General features: G+C 39.9%; 1 protein-coding gene across 8 annotated transcripts in view; it reads right to left on the reverse strand.

Moving 5' to 3' along the window:
* Positions 1 to 4,035: 4,035 nt before the first annotated feature.
* Positions 4,036 to 26,882, reverse strand: part of LOC140201323 (reticulon-1-A-like) — a 77,224-nt gene continuing 54,377 nt past the window's right edge. For all 8 annotated transcript variants that reach the window (XM_072265213.1, XM_072265212.1, XM_072265211.1 and 5 more), the window contains 4 exons: positions 13,852 to 13,921; positions 12,122 to 12,168; positions 6,129 to 6,187; positions 4,036 to 4,920 (listed from right to left, as the gene is read on the reverse strand). In XM_072265213.1, the coding sequence (XP_072121314.1) occupies positions 4,878 to 4,920; positions 6,129 to 6,187; positions 12,122 to 12,168; positions 13,852 to 13,921 (219 nt within the window). In that variant the 3' untranslated portion in view covers positions 4,036 to 4,877. The remainder of the gene's footprint in view (positions 4,921 to 6,128; positions 6,188 to 12,121; positions 12,169 to 13,851; positions 13,922 to 26,882) is intronic.

The following is a 26,882-nucleotide window of genomic DNA, read 5'->3' on the forward strand; positions in this document are numbered from 1 at the left end:
CAAACATTTTCCTTAACCATTTTAAGGGAGTTTACAAATACCCTTGACTGGTTGTCCAATCTTATAGGGATAAAGACTCAGCTGCAAAAATAGTTGATGCATTGGTCAAATCACAGTTCATAAGGTGGTAAAAAAAATGTAACATTACCTTTTGAGAAGGGGGAAAGAAAATAGAGAAATAAGGCTCATTATCCTGACATTAGTGATCGGGAATCTGCTTAAAACAATTTTAAGGACATGGTTTAAAAAAAAGGTACTAACAAATAATTATCATTGATAGATCAGGACAGAAGCTCCACCATCTCAGGATTATTGACCTGTTCCATACTGGTTTTTTTAAAGCATGGTTTCAAGTGCAGTCTTCTACTGTGAGATCATGACAAACAAAGTAGAGAGGATAATTGTTGCCTGCACTGACCAAAATGACTGACAACTCATGAGACCCCTTCACCAGATTCACTGTCAAATTACAGTGTGTTATCAAATATCCAAAGTCAGCTGCATCTGTAAAATCAAGACATTAAGAAACATTTTTATGGTATCAAAATCACCAATACTGGAAACTGAAATAGAATCAGAACATGTATTGGTCAGTTCAGGCCACTTTAGCAGAAAGAAAAGGAGATACCATTTCAGGCGAAAGACCATCCACTTTGTTTTGAAAATGGTTCAAATGAAGGGTCTGTGGCCAAAAACACTGACTGTTTCTCACGTTACAAAACTGCCCAACCCATTCAGCATTTTCTGCTTTGATGATCACTTACCTTTCTTCTGACAACTTGTTACAACTGTTCATTTTAATTATACTGCTGTACTTGTTCCAGGTAGAACATGGTGCTTCCAGCTGCAATAATTTTAGTTGACAGAGCACAGGTGTGCTTTGCTTGCTGCTCTGGTGAGCAAAAAGGCTGTGCTCCAGCTTTTGCTCAATCATATAGGTTTCTGCTGGCAGATTCATGTGGGTCTCTGAGAGACTTTGCCTACAGTGCTTTGACCAACCTACCTTTTTGAGATTAGGGAGAGCCAGTGATTGCAGTACTAAAAAAGGTAATTTTAAAAAAGGTCACACACAAGATAATTATACAAAATAATAGCTAACAAGGTTGGCAGCTAGTGGATATGCTGACAAAGTCCGTTCAGCTATTGCTTTGCTCAGAAGCATTAACTATACTTTGGTGCCAATGCTTTTGATTGGCTCATGTTGGCCTGTTGCTAGTGCTGGATGAGGTGAGAAATTAAGCTAAGAAACAGGTTGATAAAATTTAAAATCAATGTCTAAAGAGTTACTTTATCAAATTAAACTGAGAACTTGCAACTAATAACTTCAACAGCAGATACTACAGAAGGAAATGGTAGCTGAATTAATGAAGATTTTATTACTCAATGTCCTACCTAATTTTCAAATGTCCACCTGGAATCCTGAATGTCCCAGCTAAAATTTGCAACAACCAGTAATGTTCATTTTCATTGCCGAAATGGTAAGCATGATGCAGTTGATAAACATTAAGGACTTCGTAATGATCAATACAGTTTTTTTTTTACAATCCAGTGCTTATGCCTACGGTATGGCCTAGCATAGCAGAGAGAATACTGAGCCTAATGGCATACCAACATCCCCTTGAATTACGGTGCAGGTATGGTCACTAATCACTTCCAGCTCCAGGGACTGATTTTGTTTTCTTCAGAATGGCAGGTGAGAGATCATATTTAATATATATGCACAGCACAAAATATTTTGGCTTAGAAATAAAGGCAATGAATAAACAGGCACTTTCACCCAGAGATAAGGTCTAAGATACAGGCCTACTCATGCCAGAATCCTGTACATTGATTTCAGTTCAGCATTCAATACTATCATCCCGCAGAGACTAGTGGAGAAACTGTCGCTGCTTGGCCTTAGCACTGCCATGTGTCGCTGGGTTCTGGATTTCTTGACAGAGAGACCAGTTAGTCCGTGTTGGCAGGAACATCTCTGACTCCATCACACTGAGCACTGGATCCCCACAAGGCTGTGTGCTTAGCCCATTGCTATTTACACTGCTAACACATGACTGTGCAGCCAGATTCAAGGAGAACCTGATCATTAAATTTGCTGATGATACCAGTGGTGGGGCTCATCAGCAAAAATGATGAAACTATGTACAGGGAGGAGGTCAAATACCTAGAGAGGTGGTGCAGGGATAACAACTTGATGCTTAATGTCACCAAAACCAAGGAGGTGATCGTTGATTTCAGACAGTCTCAGCCTGAGCACACACCCCCCAGCATCAGTGGCTCCACAGTGGAGAGAGTGGAAAACATCAAGTTCCTTGAGGTGCAGATCTCGGACAATCTCACCTGGTCCAGGAACACCACTGGGATTGTGAAATGGGCCCAGCAGAGATTGCACTTTCTGAGGAAGCTTAAACAAGCATCACTCCCCACTAACATCTTAACTACATTCTACAGAGGCGTGGTTGAGTGTGTGCTGACCTTTTGCATCACAACCTGGTACTCCAGCTGCAGTGCTGTTGACAAAAAAGCCTTGCAGAGGGTGGTAAGGGGAGCAGAGAAGGTTACTGGAGTCTCCCTACCTTCTGTCCAAGACCTCTTTCAGAGCCCATGCCTCCAGAAGACACGGTACATCATTAAAGACCCCTCACACCCTCTCCATGAACTGTTTGTTCTTCTGCCATCAGGCAAATGTTACAGGAGCATCAAAAGTAAAACCACCAGGCTACTAAATAGCTTCCTCCCACAGACAGTCAGATTGCTAAATAGCTGCTCCACCTGACTCTGCTTTTGGACACTTTTAACTCGCACTGGACACATAACTTGATTTTAACTGACATGTGGCTGTTGTGTTTTACTATTTATTGTTATGTTTATTATTTAGTGTTGCGTTTATGTTATGATTGCACTGCTCCTGAGAAACGCTGTCTCATTCTGCCCTGCAGAGCTGATGTATGGTTAGAAGGACAAAGTTTTTTTGAAACTTTGAATCAAGTCTGCTCTGCCATTTCATCATGGTTGATGCTTTTCCCCCGCAGCCCCATTCTCGTGCCTTCTCCCCATAACTCCATGCCACAACTAATCAAGAACCTATCGTCGTTGTCAATCGGTGATGATCCACGGAGAAGCAAGAACCTATCAAGCTCTGCCTTAAATATACCAAATGACAAGGCCTCCATAGTCACCACAAATTCCACAGATTCACCACTTTCTGACTAGATATTCCACCTCCTCTTCAAAATGGATGTCAATCTCTTCTGAGTCTGTGCCCTCTGGTGTCAGACTCCCCACCATAAGAAATATCCTCTCCACATCCACTCTGTCGAGACTTTTCAACATTCAATATTTCTCTCCTTTTAGAAAATAGTCTATGCCAGAGATTCCAACTTTCTTTATGCCATGGACCCCTACCACTAACTGGGGTCTATGGCCCACAGATTGGGAACCCCTGGGTCTACGCTTTTATTTCTTGTACTACAGTGTATGACAATACACTTCCCAACACTGTATTCCGTCTGCCACTTCTTTACCCACCCTCCTAATCTGTCCAAGTCTTCTGCAGCCTTCATGCTTCCTCAACACCACCAGCCCCTCCCCTCCTATCTTCGTATCACCAACTTGGCCACAAAACGATCAATTCAGTCATGCAAATCATTGACATAACACAAAAAGCAGTGAAATACTCAGCACCAGCAGCCAACCAGAAAAGGCTTCTTTTACTTCCACTCTCTGCCTCCTGACAATCAGCTAATGCTCTATCCATGCTAGTATCTTTCCTATAATACCATGGCTGTTAACTTGTTAAGCAGTCTCATGTGCAGCACCTGTTAAAAGGCCTTCTGGAAATTCAAGTACACAGCATCCACCGATTCTCCCTTGTCTATCCTGTTTTATTTCAAAGAATTCCAACAGATGCATCAGGCAGGGTTTTCCCTTGTTGACTACGGGCTATTTTATCATGTGCTTCCAGGTACCCTGAAACCACATTCTTAACAGTCAACTCCAATTCTCTGAACATGCAAGTAGAAAAAAAAACTCAAATAATGCAGTTATAAGCTTTATTCATATTTATTCCACACTGTATTCCCTCAGACAAAAGCCTGAGCCAAATTACAATGCAATGTTCATTGCCCCATTTGTGCATCGGATAATGCTTGAAATTTCAAAGTTACATTTATTTGTAGCATTGAATACAGTCCACAAATATATCAGTACAGCTAATTTTTTTTGCTTTTGTTCATACTGTTGCTATAATGAAAAATGAGTTGTACATTAATGTTGATTAATGTAATATTCTGCATGTTTCAGCACAGTGGATTCATCTTTAAAATACAGTTAACTCTGAAACCATCAAGCACTGTGGAGCTGATGAAATCAACTCTATAGCTTTATGAAACACTAACTGGGTAATTGTTAAAACAGTAAAACCTTAATACAGCAAAGGGTTTCAGTGAAGAAAAAGCAAGACCTCATCACTAAAATGGTACTGTAAATATGATCAAGGGTTAGAAATTTGCAACAACCTCACAGCATAGATTCTACAGTGTGCAAACTGGGGGTAAGGTGGAGAATGGGAATACTCAAAACTCCTACTGCACCATGATTTGTTACACATAAGACACTAACCCTGACAAGTGCAATGTACAGCTTCTCAAATCTTTAATACAAACCAGTGTTCTCTGTTCCAAATCGGATAAATAAACTGAATTCAAATTTCTTACGTTAGTATTTGTGATATAATAGATCATGACTGCAGCTCAACAATTTCAGTTACCACCCAATGTAAAATAATCTGCAGTTCCAAGGCTATTTTTCTTTCCCCAACCTTCCCTGTGACAACCGAGTAACAGTCCCGCAGACAACATGCCATGAAACCGTGCAGGATACTACTCAGTTTTCTTCTTCAGTCCAGGAACTTTAGCTTGAATCCTAAAATGAAAAAAACCGTGGAAAAAGGAATATTGTAAAAGACTGAAGGTACTTAGAATGCTGACCTGTTAAGCTAAAACTATGGTGTCTTAACTTGATTATGTAATAACAGCTACAAAACAAGTAATTTTTAAGCCAAAAAATCTATTGTGCACAATGAGATTAGAGAAAGGCTAATCTAAATGCACATTGTTTTAATTACCAAATCCACAAATAAAAAGGCATTGCTCTGAAATACATTTTCTTAGTTTCCCTGTCAAATATAGGTGCCTTATACCAAATCTCCTGAATTTAATTATTCAATGCATCTTGCAAACAAAACCTGCAGTTTTCATACAGTTCCCACTTTAATTAAGCCTGAACAATGACGGCCTAATCAAATTCTGTACAATAAATCAAAACATTTATAAACTTTTGGAAGATCATTTGCACTATGTTAGACTAATCCAAACATTGGTATCTATTATTTAAATTTATCCTAAAGACAGCCAAAATCTTCAAAAGGAAACAAAGTAGGAGGAAATATGATAGTTTGCTAAATGTGCCCAACAAATTAGAATCTTATAGCTGAAGTGTGCAGGTATAGACTGTGTAATCTTAAATAACAAAGATTTTCTGTATTCAACTAATAAGTGTTATTGATTGTATGTTAATGAAGTATTTATACCACAATGTAAAAAGTAATTTTACTGCTTCCTTTGCAAGCTCTTGGTGAGCGAACTGTGCCAAATTCACATTGTTAACATTTGACATACCATATTCTTTAAAGATTACAATGATGTTACACACATTTTTCATGATGATCAACCGCAAAAATAAAGCTTCCAATAAGATAGATGCTCAAAAAATCCATTGCAGAGAATTTTGCAGAGTTGCTAGTCAATTATTAAGATACCAACAATTTCAAACTAACCAACTTCATGTTTACATATGTGTTCCAAGGTGCAGATGCTCCAGGAGTAAAACTGTACTACTGTGGAAGGTTTACACAACTGATGATATCCATAATTTCTTCAAGCCCAAGAAAAAATCATGACATTAGTGCTATATTCACATTTGGCAAGCCAACCTGGAGACATGAGGAATCATGCTCCATGTAAACACTTAAAGGAAAAAAGTGATAGGAAAGGTTGTTCAGCCACAGAAGCACCGAAAAAGGAGCAAAACTGTTACAAGTAATTACCATTTCCAAATTTCCACATACTTACTTAGCAGTGACATCTTTAATCTGTTTGCTTGCTATTCCTATGTAATGATCAATTTGTGCCTGAAAGAAATAAATTTAATGTAATTGAAATATCTCCTTCAGAGCTCAACTATGATTTCTGTTAATCAACCTCCTTGTAGAGATACTTTACAACAGCAGGAAGCTTTTTTTGAAGGTGGTGAGATTCAGATAGAGGCAAGAACTACCAGGAATAGTCATTAGTTCTTATTCAAATGTAACCATGAGCTATGGAAATTTGACAACAGACAGGCAACAAGTCAAATCACACTGAATTATATGGTTACTTGAAAAGCAAACTAAGGCTACGTCCACACTACGCAGGATAATTTTGAAAACGAAGCTTTTTCTCTTCATTTTGATCCTCCGTCCACACTAAAACGGCGTTTTCATTCCCCAAAAACGGAGATTTTCAGAAACTGTCTCCAGAGTGAATAAATCTGAAAACGCCTAATATCCATCGCAGTTGTGGACGGGGTAACTGGAGATTTTTAAAACCGTTGTCATCACGTGCCGGAACAGATGGCGGCAGCGCATTTTTTTTCTTATTATTTTTATTATTATTACTTAATTGTCGCCAAACAATTGATACTAGAGCGTACAATCATCACAGCGATATTTGATTCTGCGCTTCGCAGAACCTAACAATTTCAGAACAGACGGCAACGAGACTGAAGCCAGAAGAGTTAGAAATGTACTCAACCAAATACTTTGCCCCACAGCTTACTGAATAAATAAGTACACTCACTTTGTCCTGTTTTCTGTCCTTGCTTGTATGAAGGTGGTTTACCTATTTATGCAAGTACTTCTCTGGCAATAGATGTGTAACAGCCTAATATAACATTGTATGGAAATACAAGATAACACTGATGCAGACACGTTTTATACATTTAACAAGGTGGTTTATTAATAGTCATACTTTATTGATCCCGGGGGAAATTGGTTTTCGTTACAGTTGCACCATAAATAATAAATAGTTTATTAACCATAAATAGTTAAATAGTAATATGTAAATTATGCCAGGAAATAAGTCCAGGACCAGCCTATTGGCTCAGGGCGTCTGACCCTCCAAGGGAGGAGTTGTAAAGTTTGATGGCCACAGGCAGAAATGACTTCCTATGACACTCTGTGCTGTATCTCGGTGGAATGAGTCTCTGGCTGAATGTACTCCTGTGCCCAACCAGTACATTATGTAGTGGATGGGAGACATTGTCCAAGATGGCATGCAACTTGGACAACATCCTCTTTTCCGACACCACCGTGAGAGAGTCCAGTTCCATCCCCACAACATTACTGGCCTTACGAATGAGTTTGTTGATTCTGTTGGTGTCTGCTACCCTCAGCCTGCTGCCCCAGCACACAACAACAAACATGGGTGGTAGGGGATTTCAATTTTCCATATATTGATTGGGACTCCCATACTGTTAGGGGTCTAGATGGTTCAGAGTTTGTAAAATGTGTTCAGGAAAGTTTTCTAAATCAATATATAGAGGGACCAACTAGAGGGGATGCAATATTGGATCTCCTGTTAGGAAATGAGTTAGGACAAGTGACGGAAGTCTGTGTAGGGGAGCACTTTGGTTCCAGTGATCATAACACTATTAGTTTCAACTTGATCATGGACAAGGATAGATCTGGTCCTAGGGTTGAGGTTCTGAACTGGAAGGAGGCCAAATTTGAAGAAATGAGAAAGGATCTAAAAAGGGTGGATTGGGACAGGTTGTTCTCTGGCAAAGATGTGATCGGTAGGTGGGAAGCCTTCAAAGGAGAAATTTTGAGAGTGCAGAGTTTGTATGTTCCTGTCAGGATTAAAGGCAAGTGAATAGGAATAAGGAACAAGGAACCTCGGTTCTCAAGGGATACTGCAACTCTGATAAAGAAGAGGGAGTTGTATGACATGTATAGGAAACAGGGAGTAAATAAGGTGATTGAGTATAAGAAGTGCAAGAAAATACTTAAGAAAGAAATCAGGAGGGTTAAAAGAAGACGAGGTTGCCTTGGCAGTCAAAGAGAAAGAGCTCTTACAGGTATATTAAGAGCAAAAGGGATAAAATTGGTCCTCTTGAAGATCAGAGTGGTTGGCTATGTGCGGAACCAAAGGAAATGGGGGAGATCTTAAGTAGGATTTTTGCGTCTGTATTTACTAAGCAAACTGGTATGAAGTCTATGGAATTAAGGGAAACAAGTAGTGAGATCATGGAAACTGTACAGATTGAAAAGGAGGAGGTGCTTGCTGTCTTGAGGAAAATTAAAGTGGATAAATCCCCGGGACCTGACAGAGTGTTCCCTCGGACCTTGAAGGAGACTAGTGTTGAAATTGCAGGGGCCCTGGCAGAAATATTTAAAATGTCGCTGTCGACAGGTGAGGTGCCGGAGGATTGGAGAGTGTCTCATGTTGTTCCGTTGTTTAAAAAAGGATCGAAAAGTAATCTGGGAAATTATAGGCCGGTAAATTTAACGTTGGTAGTAGGTAAGTTATTGGAGGGAGTACTAAGAGACAGAATCTACAAGCATTTGGATAGACAGGGACTTATTAGGGAGAGTCAACATGGCTTTGTGCGTGATAGGTCATGTTTGACCAATCTATTGGAGTTTTTCGAGGAGGTTACCAGGAAAGTGGATGAAGGGAAGGCAGTGGATATTGTCTACATGGACTTCAGTAAGGCCTTTGACAAGGTCCTGCATGGGAGGTTAGTTAGGAAAATTCAGTCGCTAGGTATACATGGAAAGGTGGTAAATTGGATTAGACATTGGCTCAATGGTAGAAGCCAAAGAGTGGTAGTAGAGAATTGCTTCTCTGAGTGGAGGCCTGTCACTAGTGGTGTTCCACAGGGATCAGTGCTGGGTCCATTGTTATTTGTCATCTATATCAATGATCTGGATGATAATGTGGTAAATTGGATCAGCAAATTTGCTGATGATACAAAGACTGGAGGTGTAGTAGACAGTGAGAAAGGTTTTCAGAGCCTGCAGATGGACTTAGACCAGCTGGAAAAATGGATTGAAAAATGGCAGATGAAGTTTAATACAGACAAGTGTGAGGTATTGCACGTTGAAAGGACAAACCAAGGTAGAACATACAGGGTTAATGGTAAGGCACTGAGGAGTGCAGTAGAACAGAGGGATCTGGGAATACAGATACAAAATTCCCTAAAAGTGTCGTCACAGGTAGATAGGGTCGTAAAGAGAGCTTTTGGTACATTGGCCTTTATTAATCAAAGTATTGAGTATAAGAGCTGGAATGTTATGATGAGGTTGTATAAGGCAATGGTGAGGCCGAATCTGGAGTATTGTGTTCAGTTTTGGTCACCAAATTACAGGAAGGATATAAATAAGGTTGAAAGAGTGCAGAGAATGTTTACAAGGATGTTGCCGGGATTTGAGAAACTCAGTTACAGAGAAAGGTTGAATAGGTTAGGACTTTATTCCCTGGAGCGTAGAAGAATGAGGGGAGATTTGATAGAGGTATATAAAATTATGATGGGTATAGATAGTGAATGCAAGCAGGCTTTTTCCACTGAGGCAAGGGGAGAAAAAAACCCAGAGGTCATGGGTTAAGGGTGAGGGGGAAAAAGTTTAAAGGGAACATTGGGTGGGGCTTCTTCACACAGAGTGGTGGGAGTATGGAATAAGCTGCCAGACGAGGTGGTAAATGCAGGTTCTTTTTTAACATTTAAGAATAAATTGGACAGATACATGGATGGGAGGTGTATGGAGGGATATGGTCCGTGTGCAGGTCAGTGGGACTAAGCAGAAAATGGTTCGGCACAGCCAAGAAGGGTCAAAAGGCCTGTTTCTGTGCTGTAGCTTTTCTATGGTTTCACTGGCCACCACAGACTCGTAGAACATCCTCAGCATCGTCCGGCAGATGTTAAAGGACCTCAGTCTCCTCAGGAAATAGAGACGGCTCTGACCCTTCTTGTAGACAGCCTCAGTGTTCTTTGACCAGTCCAGTTTATTGTCATTCATATCCCCAGGTATTGGTAATCCTCCACCATGTCCACACTGAGCCCCTGGATGAGAACAGGGGTCACCGGTACCTTAGCTCTCCTCAGGTCTACCACCAGCTCCTTAGTCTTTTTCACATTAAGCTGCAACAGAGTTAGTCAGTTTTTCAATGTTCGTCGTCAGCCGGGTCATATTGTCCATGAACTCCCTGTCGGTTGCCTCCATACCCTCCAGCATTTGTTTTTTTTCCCCCCAGTTTTAAGTCCTCCTGTGCAAGAGTCAAGAGCAATTCTTTTTAAGTTTTTCTGCTCTGTAACTGGACAAACGTGCACCAAGTATACCGTTTCCTCTTCACTTGTTTTCTGTGCGTCCTGCGCATGCCCAGTAGGAGGAGATTCGCCCAAATATCCATTCTAATGTGGACAGAGATAGTTTGAAAAACGCTTAGTGTGGACGACTGTCCTTTTTACTCGAAACTGGCGTCTTCAAATTATCCGGCGTAGTGTGGATGTAGCCTAAGAAACTGAGTTATTTCTGAGAATTCAAGGACAGGGTCAGGACAGCAAAGTCGTACCTGACTGGCAGTACATGACAAATATGGAAAATGTTCAAGAACCACAGAAGCTTCCACAGCAATTTAAACTATAAAAACTATTAAATTCAACACCAAATATTAATTTTCACAAAAGAATGCCTATTTTTTTATTTTGCTGCAATTCCTGTATAATGATGGTATGCTTTTAAAAGATGTAAATTCTAAGTAGAAGCTCTGAACCTTTGAGAAAAAACACCAATCCAGCAGTAGCAACACACAATTGACTTTCAGCCAATTATCTTATTAATTAACATACAGGCAGATCAACTTTTAAACTCTTCAAATGCAGTGTAATTACTGCAAAATTAAACTTAGATCTGATTATTAGCTGTAAAATATTCAACATCAACATTTTCTTAATACTCCACAAAACTATTTTCCCCATTACTTGAGATCATGTCCTGAATTAATCCTGCAATCAATTTATTATCTAGATTTTAATTATCTTAGCATTTAATACCGACTATTGCAAGATTCCAAGAGGCATCCTAAATAGTTTCCGAAGAAACGTCATCCAAGAAATGAATACCTCCAAGCATTAGATTAAATCAGCAATAATGTTCATATTTTGCAGATACTTTTTCCTAAATGGAACTTTATTCTTGTGACATTCTATTATACTGAAAATTTTGCTTACATGTAGTTTAGCTTTCAGGTTAATAAAGTAAAGCACCTGGAGTATTGTGTGCAGTTTTGGTCCCCTAATCTGAGGAAAGACATCCTTGCCATAGAGGGAGTACAGAGAAGGTTCACCAGATTGATTCCTGGGATGGCAGGACTTTCATATGAAGAAAGAATGGATGAACTGGGCTTGTACTTGTTGGAATTTAGAAGATTGAGGGGGGATCTGATTGAAACGTATAAGATCCTAAAGGGATTGGACAGGCTAGATGCAGGAAGATTGTTCCCGATGTTGGGGAAGTCCAGAACGAGGGGTCACAGTTTGAGGATAGAGGGGAAGCCTTTTAGGACTGAGATTAGGAAAAACTTCTTCACACAGAGAGTGGTGAATCTGTGGAATTCTCTGCCACAGGAAACAGTTGAGGCCAGTTCATTGGCTATATTTAAGAGGGAGTTAGATATGGCCCTTGTGGCTACGGGGGTCAGGGGGTATGGAGGGAAGGCTGAGGCGGGGTTCTGAGTTGGATGATCAGCCATGATCATAATAAATGACGGTGCAGGCTCGAAGGGCCGAATGGCCTACTCCTGCACCTATTTTCTATGTTTCTATGATATAATGTCTAAGCTATGCTTATAAATCAATGTTAGGAACAAAAAACAATCTAACTGCTACTAATATAACCAGTTAGCACTCAAAATACAATTGTAACCTTTTCCAAATACAAATTGTGACAATGTCAGGATGACAGTATCATATCCATTCTGTAAATTAATAACCCTTCTGCAGGTGTAAAGCAAATTTAGACATTTACCTGGTGCCTTTCATAAACAACTGGAATGCTGAAAACTGCTACCAGAGCTAGAGAGAACGAATATTCACTCTTTTAGTATCTAAAACTTTACAAAAGTGCAATTATACAGATACACACATAGCAGACATAACAGTCACTGTTTTAACCCTCAGTAACTCTGTACCAGTTTTGTATCTTTAGAATATGAAATTGCCATTCTTATAGCTCACAAACAAACCTCAGAATTAAGCCTTGAACAAACCCAAAAGTAGCTAGCATAAGTGTACGTAATTTCAAGTAACAAACACAAAGATTCTAAATCTATACTGGACTAGAAAAGTTGAATGCCATGAGATGGTTTTGTACGTTAAAAGGCCCAATTGACTGCCAGGGCATACAAGGAAATAAACGGACAATAAATTCAAACATGTAAAAAAAGAAATCTCAAAAAAAGGATCAAGCATTGCTGAAGTTGCGTTTGAGGAATGGTTTAAAATAAATCAGCCTTCACTCATTTATATATTATTAAAATACAAGATTCATGTGAGGTCTTGTTGCATTAGTTGTTTTATGGATTATTTCCTCCAATTGGGGAAATCTGTAATTAGGTTTTCTTTTCCCTATTGAAATAACTGAAACTGAAGCAGCAAGGTACATGTGGTTTACTGGGACTTCAGTAAGGCTTTCAATAAGGTTGCACATCATAAAGCTAGTCCAGAAAGCCAAGGTACAAGCTGATCTAAAATGAGCTTGATTACCAAGAGTAGAGGTAGATGGTTGCTTGTATGAGTGGAAATTTGTCACAAGTGGTATACCACAAGAATTGGTGCTGAGACCTTCGTGGTTCATAATATACAGATGACTTGAAGGACAATATGGTCTGATTAGTATATTTGCAGATGCACAAAACTTGATGCAGTTTTAGACAGCAAAGGTTGCCTATGGATACAGTGGACATAGAATAGCTGGCAAATTGGGCTATGTAAGTACGAGATAACGTACAGATCAGCTAACATTGAACTATGGGGTGGATCTGAGGGGCCAAGTGGTCCCTACCTGCTAATTCCTTACACGTTGAGACACTTGCAATTTTGGAAATTTAAAAAAAAGGTAATCCATTAAATCAAATCGAAACCATCATATAAAAGCTGGTTTTGGCCATGCCATAATTTTAACACCACATTAAATTCTGGTTGTCTTCTTATTCTAGAGCGCTGGGGGGTGGGGGAAAACAGAAGGAAAGATTAAAGCTCGAGCTCCTAAAAAAAAAAAGGACTTTTACTAAAGCTAAAAAATCTGGTCTTCAAGAGTATGAGGATTTTGCAAGTGCAATCCATACCTCATTTCAAATTTGTTTAATACAAATTAATATATACTTAAGATTCTAAGTATAGCAAATTTTAAGCCAATACTTTTCAAAGTATGACTGAAGATGGAAAGATAACAACAGCTAATATCAATAACCACGTTCCTAGGCAGAGATAACCTTCACATGTATTGTCTTAAGTTAGAGCAACAAAGTGAATATAAAATTAAGGAACACTTTATTTTCCAAATGAAATCCACTCCTAGAAAGCACCACTAAAGCTTTGAGCTTCAAGATAGATAAATGGCCAGGTGACCAGATTGTTTTTTTTATGTTCCTAATTAACTGTTCATATTAAGTCTAAATTCAAATATTTAAATTAATAAAATGCCTCCAGTGAGTGCAATGGAGGAACAGAAATACATTCAAAGTAGTAAAGGCTTACCTATTATCAGCAGAGTCAACCCATTAAACAAGGCACCAACGTACGTGAGCAGCCACATTAGCACTGTAAACTAAATTAAAATATATTATAGTCATGAAGTTTACACAGCAATAATATCAGACTAAACAGATCCATTCATTCATCAAATAAAGATGTCCTTGTTTACTGACATTTTTGACCTTTTGCTTTGGCAGTCTGAGGTACGTACCTGCTTCAAGTAGACTTCAATCATACCGGTGCCCAAGAAGAATGTGCTATCCTGTATCAATAATTATAGCTCAGTAGCACTTGCATTCATTATGATGAAGTGCTCTGAGCGGTTGGTCACGAAACATGTTAACTCCTGCCTGAGTAATGACTTGGATCTGCTCCAATTTGTCTACCATCACAACCAGTACCATTTCATTGGCTCCTCACTCAGCTCAAACATCTGGACAATTAAGATACATACATCAGGATGCTCTATAATGACTACAGCTCAGCATTCAACACCATCACTAAGCTCTAATATCTAGGCCCAATACCATCCTATGCAAGTGGATCCTCACTTGCAGATCCAAGTCAATACAGCATTTCATCCACAATGACCATCAGTACAGATGCATTACAAGATTGTGTACTTAATGACCTGCTATACTCACTTTATAACGATGATTGTGTGACTCCCTAAGTACAAGTCCAATGCCACATTTAAATTTATGGATGATGGCACTGTTAATGGCCGAAACAAAGATGGTGAAAAATTGACATATAGGAGGGAAACTGAATGATGTCAAAGCTTCTCATTTAATGTAAGACCATAGAGCTGACCATTGACTACAGGAGGAAGAATCAGAGGTCCATGAGCCAGCCCTCATTAGAGGATTGAAGGTGGAGAGGGTCAGTAAATTTAAATTCTTCGAGTTATATCAAAGGATCTGTCCTGGGACAATAGCATAAACAAGTTCAGATGAATTTTATAATGAGAGGAGTGCCTCAATCTTTGTGGTAAAAATGAGTTCAGATGAATTTTACCAAAACTATGGTACAGGTTTCCCCCGCCATCCGAAGGTAGAGCGTTCCTATGAAACTGTTCGTAAGCCAAAATGTCGAAAGCAAAGAAGCAATTATTATTTATATGGGAAAACTTCGTGAGCGTTCGCAGACCCAAAAATAACCTACCAAATCATGCCAAACACCACATAAAACCTAAAATAACAGTAACATATAGTAAAAGCAGGAATGATATGACAAATACACAGCCTATATAAAGTAGAAATACTTTTCCACAATCACTACTGCACTATTCTCCGTAGCGAAAATTGCACGCCAGCGCCATTGGCAAAAAATCTCACGCAAGCGCTTTGGCAAAAACATGCACAAGCGCTCTCCAGTAACCTTTTAAGCTATGAAGCTGCCAAATCATACCAAATAACATGTAAAAATACACAGCCGATATAAAGTAGAAATAATGTATGTACAGTGTAGTATCAATTACTGGAATTGGGAAGACAACGCCAAGCACACTGATGGTGGTGTGTTAGACTGAGTCATCGCAGGTTGGCTGGTGCAGTGGCCTCCCACCCTCCAGGCTGCCGAGCGATACATTATGAAGAACGCAGGGGTCCAGCGGTAGCCGGGAGGTACACAGCACATCTTTAAGAAAAAAGCTGAAACAAACATGCTAATTAATCAAGTGCCGCCCGTAATTGCCGGCCCAGATCAGTGCCGATTTCCGATTGCATCATCTCTGATCTGGGCCAACAATTACATGTTGGGCGGCACCTAATTAACTAGCATGTTTATTTCAGCTTTTTTCTTAAAGATGTGTTGTGTGCCTCCCAGCTACTGCTGCATTCTCTGCGAATCAGTACAGTACCTGTCCGTGGCCTGGGTGTTGGGGTGGTGGGACACTGGGATGTCATCTCGTTGCCTGTTTCCATTAGAGCAGGCAGCTCATCTTCTCCTATCTCTGCCTGCCTCGATGTCGAAAGTCGAGGTTCATCGTCTGCTGTAGCTGATGTGGAAGGCTTGCTTGACTGCTGAGCCTCACGCATTTTTCTATCATACAGTTCTTTGTAAGGACTCAAACCATCCTGCAAATATCCCCTAAACCGATGTACCCTTTCAAAATTAAAGTCATACTTTATCATTACTCATTCGGTTTCGGTTGTTATCCTTTTTTTTTTCCAATTGCATCAGCTCTTCATCTGTCAGTTCTTGGTGATGGGATGCCAAAACCTCTTCAACATCATGTTCGTCAGCTTCCACAAGCCAAACTCACGCTGTCCTTACTTCCTTCACCATGATCAAAACGCTTAATTATGTCTAGTTTTACCATAAGTGTAATACCCTTACGAGCTCTTTCAGGCTTTTCCGATACCATAGAACTCATCCTACAAACGGCTGCTCACAGGCACGTGTTAAAGTAATGCCGTTCCGAATCTGGGGGAGAGCAGCTGCTCGGGGTGCGCTGCCTTTTATCGCGCACTGATTTTTTTTTTAATTGCTCACTGAATTTTTTTTTTGTAACAGTGAAAACACCTTCTGAAAGCGAAAATAGGGTACTGAAAATAGGGTAGGTCTTTCGTAAGAGTGAGATCTCGTAAAGCGAACGTTCGAAAAGTGGGGGACACCTGTACTACTACTACCACTTCTTCAACCAAACTTTAGGAAATCTTTGACTGCTTTGGAGGGGATGCAGAAGCAATTTACTAAAGGGATTGTATGGATGAGGAAAAGTTCACTGTGATTAGTCTCCTTGGAGCAGAGGAGGGTGCATGGTTTGAAAGATGTGTTTGAAATAAAGGGTACAGAAAGATTAGATAGAAAACTTACTACTACTGGCAGAAAGGTCCATTGGGGAGTGAAATGGAGTTGACAGACAAAAGAACTAAATTTAACATCTGGAATAAACTGTTGTTTAGGTCTTGAATGCATCACCAGGAGTAACACTGTAGCATATATTGGAAGGGAAAGATTTGTAAGGTTGTTGGGTCAGGGCAGGAGTGGAGCATGCTGAATTGACATTACATACACAGGATAGACTGCACCCTTTTCAAAAAGGAGATTTATTATCACTGTTGTGATATTTGTTGTTCTGCAGCAGTAGTACAAGGAAATACACAAAAATCACTACAAATAATGCAAAGGATAGTAGGGTAGTGTTGGTAAGGTAAGAAACATGATGGCGGAGAAGTGTTGAACATGGATCTTCAGACTCCTGTAGCTCTTCCCCAACGGTAGCAATGGAAAGAGGACATGGCTTGAATGGTGAGAGTCTTTAATACCACCTTTTGAAGTCCTCAAATGATGGGGAGTGTTGTGTCTGCGATGAATCAAAAACTGTTTTTCTGACATCCCCTATCATTTCCTCCTATTAGCTCAAAATTATATCCTCTCATAATACCCACTGCTGCCTTGGGGAAACAGGCGCTGGCTGCCCACTCACTATGCCTCATCTTAAACACTGCTAACAAGTCACTTTTTTCCTTTGCTCCAAAGAGAAAAACCCAAGCTCGTTCAAGCTTTCCTCTTAAGACACTCTCTCTAATCCAGGCAGCACCCTGGTAAATCTCTGCACCCTTTATAAATCTTACACATCTTTCTCATACTGATACAACCAGAACTGAACAATCCGCTAAATACGGTCTAATCAGAGATTTATAGGGCTGCAACATTACCCTGTGGCTCTTAAAAACTCAATCCCCCGACTGAAGTTCAACACACTGTACACCTTACCCACCCTATCAAGTTGCATGGTAACTTCGAGGAATCTGTGGATGTGGACCCCAAAGATCCCTCTGTTCCTCTACTGCTAAGAATCCTGCCTTAAACTCTGGTGCTCTGCCTTTAAGATCAACATCCCAAAACGAATCACTTTGCATTTGCCAGATTGAACTCCATCTGCCATTTCTCAGCCCAGCTGTGCATCCTTTCAATATCCTGTTGTAACCTACAACCACCTTCTGCACTATCCACAACATCAACCACCGTCATCTGCAAACCTACTAATCCTCCTCATCCAAGTCACTTATTTTAAAAATGTATCACAAAAAGCAGGCATCCTGGAACAGAACCCTAGTCACACCAAATTTCATACTGTATGGCTAGCATGAAGTAAGCTCCCCAAATTCAAAATCATGTTGGTGTCCAATATCAATCATATCAATAAATCCACAATTTGCAATTATCAAGCAGCTTGCACTACTTCTGCCAGTGTGCCAGGAGGAAGATATTTAGCTCTCAATTCCTACTATTAGTAAAATACTGGTCTAATTCACAAATTCAAAAGGGTAAATGCAGGAAATGAAAAACAATTCAAACCTACGAGTCCCATCCACCATTCATTCATATCCTGGATGATCATTTGGCTCCACGCCATCTTCCGACGTTAAACCCATATACCTCAATTCTCTTAAGCTTTCATGTTATCAAATCTGTTTGAACATGCTCAATAAGTTGGCCTCTACTACCCACTGGGGTTGAGAATTCTACAGTTCTGGGAAAGTAATTTCTCTACTTGGTTCTTGAAAGGTCAGTCGATTATTTTGAATCTGTAATCCTAATTCTGGATGCTTTACACAAGGAAAGCATCATCCCCAAATTTACTGTCAAACTCCATTAGAAATTTTTATATCAATGAGATCACCTTATTCTAAAATTCACTATAGACCTATTCAATTTCAATTCAAAAAAGTAGACTTTCACCAGCAATTAATTGATTGCATACCATGACAGCTCTATCAACTAAACAAGAATGATTCTAATTAAATTTTGATTCTGCAAAACTTCACTTAATTTGATATTCACTTCATAAAATAAGTTCACATTTTTTAAAGTTTTTGTATATTCTGTGAGGAAACTGGAGAAAATGAATTTCTAAAAAAAAAAAACAATTTAAACTCCCATTTACTCCGGAGGTATACCAAGTTAAGATTTTGTTGGAGATCCATTGATGCCATAAATGGCAATCTTGGATGTATTTAAAAATGTCAGTGATTTCAAAATCCTAGCTGCATCCTACAAAAATGGTTTATGTAACATCAGTATGACAGGATTTTGCACAATTCAACATCTAGAACTTAATCTCTCACATCATGCAATCAGTGGTATTTTCAACTAGTTTAAAATACCATTCCCACCCCTACGTTCCCTTTCTCCAAATTGGTCTAATTGACTATGTTTTAAGTTTTTAAACAAAATTCAGAATTTCTGGATCAAAATATTGTTAAGATTTAAAATTGGAGACAGTAATTCAAATGAACCAGGGAAGCTACAGATTCCTAACCCAAGGAAAATTGCTCTAAAGGGCAACATACTTAGTAGGATTATAAACAAAAGTATAGTTTTCTTGCTTATGTGCCAATGATCCCAATCAGTTTCTCCATTTGACTTTGACTTTAATATGCAATACAAATAATCAAAGAAAACTCGAGGGCTGAAATCTATTTCCATGGATCGGTGCAAGAACTGAGAATTTTAATTCATAGGATACTGGCGCCTGCAGGGGAATAAGTGGGAACTGCACCATTGCAATGGACTTCATTCACATTAATCAAGCAATAACGTCCTAATAAATCAAGGGCTGCACACTAGGTCATGTTCTATCGAGACAAAATTTAAAAGTTAAAGGACAAGGTGACAGTGCAGAGTAGCGAAGTTATAATGACATGAAATTGTCAGAATGGGAAAGAGCATTCAACATGAATATATCTTCCGTTACAGCAAGAACAGAAAAAAGTGTAAAATCTTCAAATGAAGATCAGTGTGGAGGATGAATTCATGGACTGCTTCTGATAAATCTCAACATACCAATCTGGAAAATAAGGGAGGAATATGCCATTTTAGGTCTAGCACTGAATACTGATAATCAGTAAGTCGCTCATTCAGGAGGACACAGAACGACCACTCTCCACTGAACATCGACGACTCCTCCGTATAGATCATTAAGAGCACCAAATTTCTTGGTATTCACCTGGCAGAGAATTTCACCTGGTCCCTCAACACCAGCTCCATAGCAAAGAAAGCCCAGCAGCGTCTCTACTTTCTGCGAAGGCTGAGAAAAAAGTCCATCTCCCACCCCCACCCCCCATCCTCACCACATTCTACAGAGGTTGTATTGAGAGCATCCTCAGCATCTGCATCACTGCCTGGTTCGGAAATTGCACCATCTCAGATCGCAAGACCCTGCAGCGGATAGTAAGGTCAGCTGAGAAGATCATCGGGGTCTCCCTTCCCGCCACTACAGACATTTATACCACATGCTGCATCCGTAAAGCAAACAGCATTATGAAGGGCCCCACGCACCCCTCATACAAACTCTTCTCCCTCCTGCCATCTGGCAAAAGGTACCGAAGTATTTGGGCTCTCAAAACCAGACTATGTAACAGTTTCTTCCCCCAAGCCATCAGACTCCCCAATACCCAGAGACTGGACTGACACCAAACTACTGGCCTCTACTGTGCCTATTATCTTGTTTATTATTTATTGTAATACCTGCACTGTTTTGTGCACTTTATGCAGTCCTGGGTAGGTCTGTAGTCTAGTGTAGTTTTGTGTTGGTTTATGTAGTTCAGCATAGTTTTTGTATTGTTCATGTAGCACCATGGTCCTGAAAGACATCTTGTTCTTATTGTGTACTGTACCAGCAGTTATGGACAAAATGACAATAAGAAGTGACTTGACTTGACTTAAAAGAATTCTTTAGGGAAAAGTAATGCCACAATCAGTTTTGGAAGTTAGCGGCTTATTTTATCCCAGAACTGGGATACAAAATTTAAACAAAGTGAACTACAAAGGCTGTGAGCTTTCTGCAATACATTGGAAAAACTAAACAAGGTGAGAGCAACGAAAAAAATTAACATTTAAAATACATAGCTTACTCAAATAAACACACTGGTGTCTTTCTTCACGCTGCCCCATAGACAGTACCAACATTAATTTTCTAGCCTGAACATCCAACTAGTACATTACCCCAAGTACATATTAAAAAGCTATCAAGGGCTGCATACTGCTGTGAAAGGAAACTGACATAAACACCAACCTGATGTTCTTGCAGTATTGAGAATCCCTGTGAGTGTGCCAGGTCTGTTGATCAGCATTGAGATGTGAACCCCAGGACTGCACCCTGGCCAGTACAAAGTGCAAGACATTGCTAAGCAATGATATGGATGCAATGGAAGGCTCCCCATCTTTGTTTAGTGGCATGGCCCTGCCCAGGCTACAAAATTTTCTATGGTAACAAGTTCAATTATTTTCTATGGTCACTTTTTTTTTGCCCAAAACCAGCCAGTGGGAAAAATGGTCCAACAATATATTAGATCAAAAGGAAACCAATTATAATTTATGTCAATTCACAGTAAGAAAACTTCAGAATTCACGAGAAGGTAGAGATACTCTAAGTGGAACATGAATAATTTAGCAAGAAATAAAGAAATCTATAGAATATGCAATTGCATTCATTCCCTCGGGAAACATTGCCAAATAAGGAAAGAAATGAGCATTAACATGTACTGCAGAAACTATATCCCTAGGACCTGAAGTACTGTGTTCCAAGGTTTTGAAAGAGATCGCTCTGGAGATAATAAATATAGAAGTTATCATCTCCCAACATTTCCTCAACTCTAGATTTGCTACTTTACAGTTTGTGGGAACAATGCAAGAAAGGCAGAACTTATAAACAGTCAACTACAAAACAATAGGAGGGAAAGTACTATCAAAACAAAATGCAGGAACAGCACATTCCAGCAAATGCTGGGTACCTGGCCTTTCAGAAGGCCTGAAAGTAAATTCATTTTTAAAGTACGTATGTTACCATATACTACCCTGAGATACATTTTCTTACAGGCATTCACAATCGAAACAAAGATACAATAGAACCAATGAAAAATTACACACAAGAACAGCAACCAATAAGCACAAGGAAACAATATGCAATTACAAGAAAAAACAATAATAAATAATATTGAGAACATGAGTTGCTGAGTCCTTGAAAGTTCTTCCATAGGTTGTGGAATAGTTCAGTGTTGAGGTGAGTGAAGCTACCCACACTGGTTCAGGAGTCCAATGTTTGAGTAAATGTCACACAAGTTATTACACAAAATTTAAATATGTGGGATGGTAGAAACCTGACATGGACTGAGATCTGATCAACAGACTGCAAATAATAGAAATGAATGCCTCATCTACAGCTTGCGATATTGTAACTTGAGAGGTGGAGCAGGGATGGACTCCAGCTGTTCAATCTACATCAATGATTTGAAAGAGAGGACCAACTGTAATGCTTTGAAATAGTTGACAAAGTTGAGGGGGCAATGGGTTGTGAGAAAGTTGCAGACAGGCTTCATGGCCTCAAAGATATTGAATAAATCAGCAAGGACACAGAAAAGGACATAATGCAGAATAACCAGGTCATCCAAATTGGCAACGGAAGTAGAAAAGTGGAGTACTTTTAAGACAGTTAAAGACCAAAAGGTTTAAGAGTTCAAGAGATTCCCAACTGTCCTTGTACATGAATTATTAGAAGCAACACACATAAAAGTTGCTGGTGAATGCAGCAGGCCAGGCAGCATCTCTAGGAAGAGGTACAGTCGACGTTTTGGGCCCAAACCCTTCGTCAGGACTAACTGAAAGAAGAGCTAGTAAGAGATTTGAAATTGGGAGGCGGAGGGGGAGATCTAAAATGATAGGAGAAGACAGGAGGAGGAGGGATGGAGCCAAGAGCTGGACAGTTGATTGGCAAAAGGGATATGAGAGGATCATGGGACAGGAGGCCTAGGGAGAAGGGGGGGGGGAAACCAGAGGATGGGCAAGGGATATAGTGAGGGGGACAGAGGGAGAAAAAGGAGAGAGAAAAAGAATGTGCCACTTATCCTTGTAAGCAGAACAAGTGCTACACATGCCCTTACACTTCCTCCCTTACCACCGTTCAGGGCCCCAGACAGTCCTTCCAGGTGAGGCAACACTTCACCTGTGAGTCGGCTGGGGTGATATACTGCGTCCGGTGCTCCTGATGTGGCCTTCTATATATTGGCGAGACCCGACGCAGACTGGGAGATCGTCCGCCAGAGAAAGCAGGATCTCCCAGTGGCCACACATTTTAATTCCACGTCCCATTCCCATTCTGATATGTCTATCTACGGCCTCCCCTACTGTAAAGATGAAGCCACACTCAGGTTGGAGGAACAACACCTTATATTCCATCTGGGTAGTCTCCAACCTGATGGCATGAACATTGACTTCTCAAACTTCCGCTAGTGCCCCACCTCCTCCTCGTACCCCATCCGTTATTTATTAATATACACACATTCTTTTTCTCTCACTCCTTTTTCTCCCTCTGTCCCCCTCACTATACCCCTTGCCCATCCTCTGGGTTCCCCCCCCCACTTTTCTTTCTCCTTAGGCCTCCTGTCCCATGATCCTCTTATATCCCTTTTGCCAATCGACTGTCCAGCTCTTGGCTCCATCCCTCCCCCTCCTGTCTTCTCCTATCGTTTTGGATCTCCCCCTCCCACCTTCAAATCTCTTACTAGCTCTTCTTTCAGTTAGTCCTGACAAAGGGTCTCCACCCGAAAAGTCGAATGTACCTCTTCATAGAGATGCTGCCTGGCCTGCTGCGTTCACCAGCAACTTTTATGTGTGTTGCTTGAAATTCCAGCATCTGCAGATTTCCTCATGTTTGAATTATTAGAAGTTCACTTTTAAGTTCAGCAAACATTTAGTATGATAAATGATAGGCTGGCCTTCATTACAAGAGGATGCAAGTAAAGGACGCAAATTTGAAACTATATAGGACCCTGGTGTCCAGCACATAGAATACTACCAATATGTTGAGCTTCATAACCTAGAAAGGATATTAGTAATATGCAGAGTACAATCAAAATTGATTTGATTCCTGGGATATTGGGAGTGGAACAGGTTACCCTATGAATTACATTTAAACACTGAGTTTAGGAGAATGAGAGGGATTCTAAACAATATTTTACAGTGCCTATAAGTATTCACCCTCACATCCCACCCCTCCATGGAAGCTTCAATGTTTTACAACATTGAATCAGTGGATTTAAGTTGGCTTTTTGGACACCAATCAATAGAAGACTCGCGTCAAAGTGAAAACATCTCTGCAAAGTAATCTAAATTAATTACAAATATAAAAAATAATTGATTGCATAAGTATTCACCCCTTTAATGAAATACCAAATCATCACTGGCGCAGCCAATTGGTTTCAGAAGTCACATAATTAGTTAAATGAAGATCACCGCGTGCAGTCATGATGTTTCAATTGATCATAGTAAAAAATACACCTGTATCTGGAAGGTCCAACTGTTGGTGAGTCAGTATCCTGGCAAAAAATACACCAAGACAAAAGAACACTCGAAGCAACTTCATGAAGAGGTTATTGAAAAGCATAAATCAGGAGATGGATACAAAAAAAATTTCCAAGTCACTGAAAATTCCTTGCAGTACAGTAGAGTCAATCATCAGTAAATGGAAAGAATATGGCACTGCTGTATATCTTCCTAGAGCGGGCCATCCTCAAAAACTGAGTGACTGTGCAAGAAGGGGACTAGTAAAGGCGGCCATCAAAAGACCTATGACAACTATGGAGGAGTTACAAGCTTCAGTGGCTGAGATGGGAAGAGACTGCACATACAATAGCCATTGCCCAGGTGCTTCACCAGTCACAGCTTTAAGGGAGAGAGGCAAAGAGAAAGCCACTTAAAAAAAAAAACTCACATGAAATCTCGGCAAGAGTTTGTCAGAAAGCATATGAGAGACTGAAGTCAGCTGGAAGAAGGTTCTATGGTCTAATGAAACCAAAATTGAGCTTTCTCACCAACACTATGCTTGGCATAAGCCAAACACCACAAATCATAAACACACCATCCCTACCATGAAGCATGGTGCTTGTTGTATCATGCTGTGGAGATGATTCACTTCAGCAGGCTCTGAAAGGCTTGTAAAGATAGAGGGTAAAATGAATGCAGCAAAATACAGGGAAATCCTAAAGGAAAACCTGATGCATTCTGCAAGAGAACTGCAACGAGAAGATTTGTTTTCCAGCAAAACTATGGCCCCAAGCATAAACCCAAAGCTACACAGGAATGGCTTAAAATCAACAAAGTTAATGTCCTGGGGTGGCCAAGTCAGAGTCTAGACCTCAATCCAAATGAGAATTTGTGGCTGGGCTTGAAAATGGCGGTTCATTCACAATCCCCATGCAATCTGACAGAGCTTGAGCAGTTTCGTAAACAAGAATGGGGAAAATCTGCAGTGTCTAGATGTGCAAAGCTGATAGAGACCTATCCACACAGACTCAAGACTAATTGCTGCTAAAGGTGCATCTACTAAATACTGACTTCGGGGGGGGGGGGGAATAATTATGCTATCAAATTTTGTTTACTAATTACAATAAATTTAGACCAATTTGTAGAAATTTGTTTTCACTTTGACATGATAGAGTCAGTGTCAAAAATACCTAATTAAATACACCAATTCATTGTTGTAAAACAATAAACGTGAAAACTTTAGGTGGGGTGGGGGGTGAATTCTTATAGGCACTGAAGGGCAAGGTGGAATTGACATCTTCGACTCTTCATGATGATCGAGTGACTCACTGATAGGATAGTCCTGTAGTACTTGATATTCTCAGTATCCAGCAGTAACTTGCAATTGTAAAAAAAACAAACAAGATAAACAAATACACTTTTGAATGGACCCAAAGTGTCTGCTGCATCCACGCATGCCACCAACTCACTGGATCACTGTACCCTTGTGTATTCAACAATATAAACTAACTAACTTACTTGGAAGTGTCTGCATGTATACATTAGATGTGAACTGCAGGTATCAAGTTCAAGGTACCAGACATAATCTCAAGAAATTTAGGCCAGTCTCCCTCAATGATATTGCTGTTGCTAAGTCCTTAGGAGAAGGACTTAGCAACAGCAATATCATTGAGGGAGACTTCTCCTTCTCCTGCCATCCCTTCCAGTAGATTGTACTGAAAGCACCATAATTCACCAGCCTAATCACTCCGTTTGTGATTATTGCAGTGTGCGCACATCTTCAAACTATGCCATCAACAAGGGTTCTTTGCCTGCGTATTTCCAAGGATGAAGTAGTACACCCAACCTCAAATTTTACTCCAAATCTATCACAAATTGGAACTGTATCCACTCCATTATTGCAGAGCCTGTGACACCCTCCTGTGTGGGAGAATCTTCTGCACAAAACTGGTGATAAGGGGTAAGCAATAAATACCAGCCTAGCCAACAACCTCAGTAAAAACAAGCAAAATTTTGAGTACTTATCTCCCTTCTGTTCAAGTGAACCAAGATCCAGCTTTCCATTTTTATTAATCCACTAAGCATTGCAAAATTACAAACCACATATTGATAGCAAAGCAATCTGAAAGACTTCTTGCAACATGTCAATGACTAGAGGACCAATTTTCAAGACATGAAATTTTCTTGGAGGATAGAAATATCTCAGCTTCAGATGTAAATCACTATTCTAATCATGGCTTAATACAAAACATTAAATGGCTAATAGAATCAGAATCAAGTTTATTATCCCTGGCATGTGCCACGAAATTTGTCAACTTAGTAGCAGCAATTCAACACAATGTAGAAGAAAAAATAATAACAGTACATATATTGAATAGATTAAAATAGTGCAAAATTAGAAATAATATATAATTAAAAAAGTAGGTAATGTTCACAGGTTCAATGTCCATTTGGAACTGGATGGCGAAGCAGCTGCTCCTGAATCGCTGAATCTCCTACCTGATGGTAACAGTGAGAAAGGGACATGTCCTGGGTGCTTTATAGGCTAGTACCCAAGATGGAGCCAACTAAATTTACAGCATATTCCTAATCATCTTTTTCTGCTAAGATCAAAATATTCCTTGAGAAAACTTCCACGTTTCATAGCCTGAAGGCCTTAAAAATAACTGTAGAGTAAAAGAGGTAAACTTTCTCACACCGCAAACTACATTGACAAGTAGAAAAATAAGATGTCAGTCAGCCACGATTTTAATTTTGAGCCA

The sequence above is a fragment of the Mobula birostris genome, chromosome 8, assembly GCF_030028105.1.
Source record: "Mobula birostris isolate sMobBir1 chromosome 8, sMobBir1.hap1, whole genome shotgun sequence".
NCBI lineage: Eukaryota > Metazoa > Chordata > Chondrichthyes > Myliobatiformes > Myliobatidae > Mobula > Mobula birostris.